A 9,660-nucleotide genomic window follows, 5' to 3' on the forward strand; every position below is an offset into this window, starting at 1 on the left:
ATGAATATCCAGGTTATGGGACGGGAGTTAGGCTTGCGAGCAGGTTAGCTTACGAAGGCAAAGGAACTGGGCGGTAAGGCGTACTGCATAGGAACTGCGCTGCTATTCACGGCAGCCATAGGTCGCCGCGGGGAAGCATACAGTTTGCGCAATATGTATCATCGAACCGATAAAGTCGCTGTGTGTAGCTGCTTACACAAAGAGAGGGTTCCGCTTGGCGGTTGGCCAGTTGGTTACTGTCAGGTTTCCGTCGGCGATGTAAAAATCACCAACCTGTGTGAAGATATCGGCTTCCCGGCGTCCTGAACGTCTTGAGATTGTTATTTTGTCCATTACACATCTCTGCGCCTGTCCTTTCGGGCGGCATGAACACGCAGCGAACTCCCACACTGACAAACCCTCCCGAGGCCACGCACATGTACATCTACGACACAATGTAGAGATAAATTTAAGAATATATGCAATCGATGATATTAGGACATAACCCACGTTAGGTTAAGAGGCATCAGCTATCGTTGGCAGGTTACGAACCGCTTTCCATGAAAGCGGTTAACGCAATGAGCCAGTCATGCCAGAGGAATGAGGTTCGGGAGTTTTACGTAATGATGGCAGCTAGTGCTCAGTAACGCGGCTACAGCGGTTGTCCTCACAGGCCGTACAGGACGATCATTTGAGGCAGGACGTAGAAGCACATACCACATCCAAAGTAATGCTACCTGGTGTACATAAGGATTGGCCATTTGTTGTAGCCAGTTACGCTCAAATGGCAATTGTCCGAAGGTTCTGACAGGAAGTACGCCTTGACGCATGGAGCCCAGCTAGGTCAGGGCCGCAGGTTAGGTCCGCGAGATGGGCCTGGGTGGGCTGCTTGGCTGCCTTTGCCCATCGAGAGGAGTTCACGGCCGGTCTCGCGAACGGCTACTCAATTCCGATGACATACATCCAGGTGTGAAACGGCATGTGCGAAATGGCATAACCACATCAATTACCTTTAGCCTGAGTAGTCTAGGCTTTCTAAGTCGCACAACGCTAATTCGGACAGCAATTCCGTGGCACCATTTGCAGACGGCAGGAGTGGTTGCGCAAGACTCGAGCGGGTCAATATTGACTTGTTCATAAGACAACCTAAGCAAGCGGATGCAGATCTTTTGGCCTATCTTGTGCTTGCTCGCGATGACGCCGACCCGACCATATGTGGCACTGAGGGCACGGCGGCAAGCGAGGTTTTCAGCGTTGCCTTTGCATCTGGCTCATTATTAAATCATCTAGGCTGCAGCAGCCGTCAGGTGTGCACGGCACAGGGATGTCGTTGCGGTAACCTGAATGGTGGAGACCTGGCAGGGTAAAAATTGCCCACCCCATCCCGCAGGATTACCTCATGCGGCTTGGGGCATGGCTGGTGGCTGATGCAGAGCTCGCAGAGCAATTTGCAAAGCTCGTGAGGTATGGAAGGACACGCGTTGGCGGACAGGGGCATGCGCCAGCATAGTTCCCGAGCCACGCCGTGGTCCAGCTGTACATCTAGTAGGGGTGGCTGATGCCCCCTTGGTTCGAGTGAAGGCTCTACTTTGCCCCGGACTGCCGCTTCCCCAGCGTTCATCACTCCCTGACACCTGCACCTGCACCCCCCCTTCCTTACCCCGGTCGACGTCCCTCTTCCTGATGGCCGGTCGGTAGCATCATCACACGACACGGCCCAAACTTCACATGCCCTACATCCCGCCCCACCGTCGACCATTACCTCACATTACCTCACATCAGCTTCACTTCACACAAACCCGCTCTTCCCGTCCCCCTACCCATCGTCCCAACTACACCGACGCCACGCCGTTCGCAGCCTTCTCAGCCGCACGCAGCCTTACACACAGCTGCATGCTTGGCCCCTCTTCCCGTGAACTCGTACATGCAATGCTAGCTAGCTCCTCGACGGCTTTTCTTACCAGGGGGACCCACAGGCCGTGCTAGAGTCTCGTACCGCCTGAGAAACACGTTTTCCCGTCCCCTCTCCCCCCCGCCATACCACACCACGTAGCGCAACCACCGCCACCCCTTACCGGGGTCTTAAACTTGCGAACGCTCATCCCTGCCATGCGCTGCAGCTGACGCGGCTCCTCACCAGCCCATCATCACCGCCCCAGCCCCAGGGTGCACCGTCACCTGTTCCCATCCCATTCCGCTCTCTCCCGTCTTGGCCCATGCTACACACACCCTTCCCATGGGCCCCTGCAAGCAGGTGCGCCTCCAGCCACTGCGCCGGCACTGTGGTATACCCGCTGGAGGACGGCGTCCAGCTCCATGACGGAGTCTATAACCTCACTCTCACGGTGGGCTGACTGAGTCAGTCGGTTGGTTGGTTGGCTAGTTGGTTGGGGAGGGGAAAACTGGCCGGAGGCACGGGTTATGCGGCGGACGGGGCGGGGTGCGTGGGGTGGCTGACTTGCAGGGCGCGGCGCAGCGGCCCGGGCCTTCATTCACATATTCGCATTACGACATCACTGCAACGGCTTTCCTCATCTCACCACGTGGGTGACATGGGCACTGTGGGCGAAATCTCCAAGTCCATTTCCCGCCCTCCCCAAGTCCCCTTTCCCTTGTAGCCTCCACTTCCCCCACGTACCCCACTGGCTCTAGGCAGTGATGTTGCTAACTCTTACTTGCATGTGCCCTCTGTGCCGTCCGGGGTTTTCCCCCCCTCCGGCTTCCCCCCGCTGCACCCCAGGTCAAGTCCTGCCTGGTGGAGGATGCCGGGGGGTTGCTGTCCTCGGAGGGCTCTGGGGGGGCCCGGCCGGCACTGGCCGTGTCCCACAAGCTCAGCCGTCTGGATGACCTATCCGCCATGCGGCAACAGGAAATGGCGCTGACCACCATACCCGCCATTGTCACGGCGATGCTGCTGGACGGGTGAGGCGGGTGCACGGCCTCAGACAGGGCAGGGCAGGGCAGGAGAAGAAACCTGGGAATGTGCAGGGCCGCAGGGCCACAGGGCCGGTTCAGGGACTGACCAGGGATACGGAACCCCCCCAAAGCCCCCAAGCGGTCCAACCTCGTTAGTCCATTTCTTGGCATGTGAAGGCACTGTGTTACCACCACTGCGCCTCAATCGGCGCTCCGGGCACCGTAGTCCTGGGACCGATGGGTAGTAGCGGCCCCGCAGTAGCGCTAGCGCGCACCTTTCAACTGAAGCCCAGACACCTGGCCTAGACCGGCACACCGCACCACAGCACAGCACAGCACAGCACAGCCATAGAGACCTGTATCTCGGAGGTTTAACTTGACCGCCCAAACTACACTCCCACCGGCGCACCCGCCCCGCCCCGCAGGCGGGTGGTGTACCAGAACCCCCGCAGCCAGCAGTACATGGGGAACCTGGTCAGCAGCTACACGCCCCAGCCGGGGGCCTCCCTCACGGCGCTGTCCGCCTCCACACACCCGCTCAAGCGGCTCTTCCGGTTCGACCCGGAAGCGATGCAGGCGTTTGAGATAGCCATGGCGACTGAGACTGTGAGTGGGGGATGGCGAGGGGGAGGCTGCCGACGTCCAACTGCCGCTGGTGGAGGGGACAGAGGGGGAGCGCGAGCGGAATTTGGGGGTTGGGGTTGCAAGCGGCTGGCTACCTCCCTTTCCCCAACCCGCATCTCACTCCTCGCGCGCCTGTATGCGCCTGTATGTGCATTCTTTCCTATCGCCTTCCACACCCCTCCACCACGCCATCACCGACCGGTCGTTGTCTCTTTCCTCCGTTACACCACTCCAGCACCATTTGGGGTCGCATACGCAGGTACCGGTACGTACCCGTCCCCTTTCCCCCTCTCCTTACCTTGGGCTCGTGGCTTTGGACGTCGGCTGTTGCTTCCTTGCATCTTGTCTGGTATGATCCTACTCAAACCCTCCCTTTCCCCCTCCGGGGTACGTGGCTCCTCTCAACCCCCTCCACCCCAACCCACCCACCCCTTCACCCCCCTCTCCTCTCCTTCAGGAGTTCCGGCGGGTGATCAAGGTGCCCCGGAGGATAAAGCAGCCTCAGCACGGGTTACCCACTGCCGCCAGTGTCGCCACGGGGCCCAGCGGGGGAGCCGGGGGGCAGCACAGTCCCGGCCGACATGGGCCCCGTGCGCGGTCGGCCGCTAACCGGGACCGCCCCGGGGGGAGCCGCTTCGTCCTCCAGGCCGGAGGTCCGGATGGCCAGGGGAGTATTGGGCGTGTAGGGGCCCCGGGCGCCGCGCAGGGCCCGGGGTCGCGTGGGGAGGGGCTGGAGGTTATCGGCCAAGGGGGTCGCGGCGGCGGCCGCACCCTGGGTGGCGGCGGCGGTGGCGGAGGTAACACCAGCTTGCGAAGCGCTCGGAGCGGCTTGGTCAGCCGGGAGGGCTCCGTGACGCGGATATCGCCGGGCAGCATGCGCGGGGTTCTGGGCGGCTCCAGTCGCAGAGGTGGGATCCTCACCGGCGTTGCGTCAGCTGCTGCGGCCGGCAGGAGGAGCGGTGTGATGATGATGCACGGCGGAGGAGCAGGGCAGGCAGCAGGGGCGGCGGCGGCAGCAGCGGCTGCCGCCGCAGCCGCAGGTGGCGGCGGCGGCATGCGGCGCTCCGTACGGCGCTGTACTTCTGTAATGAGCTTGGCAGGTCGTGTGGGCATAGTCAGCCCAGGCGCATCGCGGCCGGGGAGTACCGTCGCCAGCCGCCAGCCGTCGTTCCTCGGGACGACGGGTGTGGGCCCCGGGGGACTGCGTGCGGAGCCACGGCTGCTGAAACCCCCCGTTACCGCGGGACACTTGGCGGAGGTGGCGGCTACGGCAGCGGCGGTGATCCATCCGGTGCTCCTCAACAGTAGGGCTGACAGTCAGGGTGGAGCAGGGCCGCTGCCGCCGGCAGCGGCAGCGGCAGCGAACGCGGGCAGACCTGGCGGGGCCGTGGCGTGGACGTCTGGGCTGCCGCTGCAGGCGGCGCAACCTGGGCCTGTCAGCGGCGGCGGCGGCGGCGAAGGAGCCGTCGGCGGGGGTACGTCATTTGATCAGACGGCAGTGCGTGCAGCAACGGATGAGCACTTGCGCGATTTGCCGTCGGGGATTCCTCTGTCGGGTCCGCATGAGCACGTCGGGGGAACCAGCACGGGCACGAGGAGTGGCAGCGAAGACGGCACCACCTCACATGGCACACAACAAACCATCGGCACGGTGCAGCTAATCTGCGTACCAGGCCGCATCCTGGCCGCTGCCTCCGCTGAGCCGGTGTCCGTCGCCCAGGAAACGTTCTCTGGAGTTCCCGCCCCCTCTACCGCCACCGGCACGTCGCCGCAATCCCATCAACAAGCACACATGCAACACCCGCACCTACAGCGCCATCCTGAAGAGCTTCCGGGACGTCAAAGCACCGCCAGCAAAACCGACACCGATGTCCGCGTCAGCGGTCTCTTTGCCGACGACGACAACAGCAGCCTCCGCGGGACTCTTGCCTCGCAGCGCTCCCGCTCCCTGACGCAGCTCAACCTCGACAGGGAGGCCCCCAATGCCAAGCTGCCCCTCACTCGGTCATTTGGTCGCAGCGCCGTCACGCAACCTGCTCACCCACAGCTCCATTTTAGCACGGACTCGCACAGGCCGGCCGCTGACTCGGGTGCTAGCCTGGGCCTGGGTTTCGGCCTGGGGCTGGGGCTGGGTGCCGTTGTTAACGACGAAAGTGCCACAGAGCGCGCCTCCCTGGTCTCGTCTTCGCGAAGCTCCCGTGTCGGCCGTCACGGCTCGTTCATCCTGCTGGGCGGCGGCGGCGGTGGAAGTGCCGTTGCCATCGGCGCGCTGGCCGCCTCCGCCAGCTCCGCCTTCCGCCGCTCCGCCAGCGCTGAGCCCGTGGGCCTGGCGGCCAGCGGCTGCAGCAGCCGCAAGGGCACCGGCACCGGCATGCTGTTCGCCAGCAGCGGCACATCCAGTAACGCCACGTCACCGCGTACCTCGGCTCGCGTGCGTGGGGGAGCCGGCGGCCTCTTGCGGTCGCGCTCCGTTGACAACCCGTACCTGGACGCACACGCGCACACGTATGCGGACCCCAAGCGGGATCGGGCTCCGTCGCCGGGCCCCCTGGCGGTCAGCCTGGTGGAGGTGCAGCCCACTTTCATGGATGCGAACGGCCAGGAGGTGATGGGCCCAGTGCACCATCCGGACTCGGCGTTGGGCGGCCCTCGGCAGTACGGCTCTAATCCCGTTGGCATCGCCGCCTCCACCGCTGGTTCTCCCGGCAGCGGCGGTGCCACTCGCGCGCCGCTGAGCCCGGTGGCGGCGGCGCTGCGGGTGCAGGGGAGCCCCCGGGGTCCCGGCATGTCGGGGGTTGCAGCGGTGGTGCCGCGGGATATGCTGGCGGCAGGGTCCCCCCCCGGCTTGGGACCCGCCGGGCCGCTGCTTGCGTGCGTCAGCAGTCTGGTTGGGTCCGGCGCTAGCGGCAGTTCCCCGGGCTTCCGCAGCAGCTGCAACCTGCTGTCGTCTATTCAGGAGGAGGGCGGCGAGCAACGGGGCAGTCATGAGGAGGAGCCGGCGGACATGGAGGGGGATCTGGTGCCGCGACCGCCTATGGCACTGGCGTCGGAGGCGCACTGGTCGGCGGGCAGCACTATGCGGCACCAGGTAGACAGCAGCGGTGGCGGCGGCGGCGGTGGTGGCGGTCGCAGCGCCGCCGTCAGCAGCGGCATGCTGCTGGAATGCGGAGAGCTGGAGGTGGCGGTGGAGCAGCAGGTGGAGGGTGTGGGCGGCTTCAACCTGCCTAGCGTCGTGCTGGCACACCTAAACAGCAGCGGCGGCGGCTTGGATCGCCTCACACCTAGCCACAACGCGGCGATGCCCAGCCTCAACCTTGGCTTGGCGTCAGGGTTACTCGAGACGGAAGACCTAGGGTACGGCAGCGGCGGCGGTGCCGGCGGGGCCGGAGGCATCGGCAGCGGCGTGTTTCGGGGTTTCGGATCCGCGCTCTCGGGCTTGTCCCGGGCGGACAGCTACCAGCTGTCCGGCTCCCTGGTAGTGCACCGACTGCAGGCACCGCCACGTCTTGCGCATTCACCGATTGCATCTGCTGCAACACGGCAGACGCAATCGGGTGCCGCCGGCCAGGGCACCCGGGCTCCCGGCGCTGCCACCGCCGAATGCGGTGCGATGATGGAGATGGCGACAGTGGCGGATACAGGTGCCGCGGCGGTGGCGTCGACGACGGCGGCAGCGGCGGCGGCGGTGGCGGCGGGCGATGCGTCATTGCGTTTTCCACTAGGGCAGCTACAACCCCAGGACTCCCTGACCCACCGGACTTCGAGCCCTCAGCTGCCGCCTCCCCCCAGCCTGGCCTTCCCTGCAGTAAGCCGGGCGGAGGGGAGACCCAGCAGCGAGGGGCTCGGGGGTCGCGGAGCCCCCCACGGGCCGCGGCAGTCTCCTCCTACAATAACGGGAAGTGCCGCCCACTGCACGGCGTCGGGCTTGAGCAGCCCGTCGTCCAGGGGCCCTTCAGGGCCCCCAACCCAGCAGGACACCGCCTCCGCCTCTGCGTCGCAGCTCAATGCAAATGTCGGCGCCGATGTGGACGTCGTTGAGCTCCTCCGCGGAGCGGCAACAACTCGCGAGGTGGATTACGTTCATAATAATGGCAGCAGGCAGGGGCAGTTGGGCGACGCTGGCTGCATGGATCAGCACGCGACGATAGTGTCGGATTTCGGCATATCGTCCGGTGCCACACTGGACGGCGTTGCGGGGCAGCTGCACGTGGTGGTTCAGGGCCGGGGGACGTTCACTGGTACGCCAGGTGAAGTGGAACAGTACTTGGTAAATCCCAGCCTCAACGGCCAAGGGGAAGTGTTCCCGGGGCAGCGCGGCGGCGGTGGCGGCGGCGGCGGCGGCGGCGGTGGGGACACCGGTGATCTACACCGGACTTGGGCTGCTGGAGATAGCCTCGCCGTTGGCGCCGTCGGCGGCGGGGCCGCCGCTACCGTCAGGTACGGCAGCTTTACGGTGAAGCGTGCAGCGCCCTTGGCGGCGCCGTCGGTGCTCAGCAGCGCCGTCACTTGTCCGGCACCGCTGAGCACGGCAGTCGAAGATGGTGGCGGCGGCGGCGGCGGCCCCGCCGCGGCGGCGGCCGCCACTGCTACCGTCAGTTCCCCCGCTGTTGACGTCCGCGGCGGTTCGAGCGGTACGGCAACATGCACGGGGTCTGGTATGATGACGCCCAGCGGCATGTCAGCGCGCCCGCCGCCACTACGACGGCGTAACACCAAGGACCGGTTGATGAGCTTGCTGACGTCACTGTCCCGCGACGAAAGCGAGGACGAAGAGCCGGGCGACGAGCACGAGTGGCACGACGTGTATGCGTGTGTGCGCTTGGAACCGTCAAGTGGGCGCGCGGTGGCGGTAATCACGCAGACCGAGGTGACCGAACAGGTACGGCGCGTAGTGTGTACTGCAACAGGTAATCCTGCAATGCATATTGCCGTACATGGCGGAAAGTATGGACTGCGGGGGCCTTCCTGGGCGTGTGTGTATGTGTGTTGGAGTTTGTGCGCACGGGGGTCGTCAGTTTCAGTTTTTGGAGGGCGCGGGGGATCTCTGCATTAGTTAGGGATGCTGGGGAGGTGGGGTGGGTGGGGGGTAGCGGAAGTGTGGTCAGGCGCAGTGTGCCCGCTCTTTTGCGACCAGTGGTTGTTGTCCTCCTTGCCGGGCCCTGCCTCTTTGTACCTCTACCCCCTTCGCCCCCGTATGCTCAGCACGGGGTGATCCACGGGGTGGGTGGTGCTGCCGGATTCTCCTGATTCTCTGCTCGCCTGACCCCACCCGGTCCTGACGCGTGCAGCTCCCGGGCGATAGACTCCAGATAAGGCACTCCCGTTTCAGATAGGAGCCAACCGTTTATCTGACTCCCCACTGCGGCTCTACCCTCCCCTCCCCTCCCCTCCCCGCGGACCTCCGTTCCCGCCCCCCGGGTTGATTCATCCCCCTTATGTCCCCTACGTCTCCTCCCCTAACCCTGTCCAAACCCACAAACACCCGAACCCGCACCCCCAGATTGAGGTTCAGCGCAAACTGGAGGCTCTTTTGGAGCACGAGCACAAGGTGGGTAGAGGGGGGCCCGCGGGGGCGGGGGGCGGGTGAAGGACGTCTCTTGGTGTCCCGGCCGCCAGCCCCCGTGGCCGCCGGCTTGTGAGGCCTTCGACACTCAACTGGCGAGGCAGCTGTAGCCGGGCTTGGGGAGGACGGTGTGGGGGGGGCGAGGGAGGGGGAGGGTATGCAGGTGGCGACAGCCACCTACGGCACATCGTCATCGGAACACATGTGGCTTCCTTGCCATCCTGCTCCCAGCTGTCGTAGCGGTCAGAAGACCGTGCTGAATCCACCTCGGTAGCTCTGCGGCCCATCACGCGGCTCACGCCACCTTTTCCTTCCCTCCCCCCCCCTCGTGGATGACCCCCCATGTCGCCAGGTACTGGAGTCCATCTTTCCAAGGTGGGGGACAGGGGTAGGGTAGGGGTAGTGGGTAGTGGTGGCGTGAGTAGGGGTGGCATGGGTGGGGTGGTGGCCGAGTGGGGCTAGGGGGCCCGTGGTCAATGCGGATGGGGCCATGGGCCGGGATGATGACGGTCCCCCTCCTCCCCGGGGTTATGTCGGACGGGCTGGGAGCCGGTCTGGGTTACGTGGCCCTGTGGGAA

At 64.8% G+C, this 9,660-nt stretch overlaps 1 protein-coding gene across 1 annotated transcript in view; it reads left to right on the forward strand.

The window, feature by feature from the left end:
• The window catches only part of VOLCADRAFT_94144 (uncharacterized protein), a gene marked incomplete at both ends in the record, with an annotated part of 16,779 nt that continues 7,119 nt past the window's right edge, over positions 1-9,660 (forward strand). The window contains 12 exons of the mRNA XM_002953345.1: positions 1-43; positions 1,066-1,286; positions 1,370-1,443; positions 2,234-2,324; positions 2,720-2,901; positions 3,321-3,501; positions 3,755-3,784; positions 3,977-6,994; positions 7,520-8,398; positions 8,722-8,739; positions 9,020-9,067; positions 9,435-9,457. Of these exons, the coding sequence (XP_002953391.1) occupies positions 1-43; positions 1,066-1,286; positions 1,370-1,443; positions 2,234-2,324; positions 2,720-2,901; positions 3,321-3,501; positions 3,755-3,784; positions 3,977-6,994; positions 7,520-8,398; positions 8,722-8,739; positions 9,020-9,067; positions 9,435-9,457 (4,808 nt within the window). The remainder of the gene's footprint in view (positions 44-1,065; positions 1,287-1,369; positions 1,444-2,233; positions 2,325-2,719; positions 2,902-3,320; positions 3,502-3,754; positions 3,785-3,976; positions 6,995-7,519; positions 8,399-8,721; positions 8,740-9,019; positions 9,068-9,434; positions 9,458-9,660) is intronic.

The sequence above is a fragment of the Volvox carteri genome, assembly GCF_000143455.1.
Source record: "Volvox carteri f. nagariensis unplaced genomic scaffold VOLCAscaffold_36, whole genome shotgun sequence".
Classification (NCBI taxonomy): Eukaryota; Viridiplantae; Chlorophyta; class Chlorophyceae; order Chlamydomonadales; family Volvocaceae; genus Volvox; species Volvox carteri.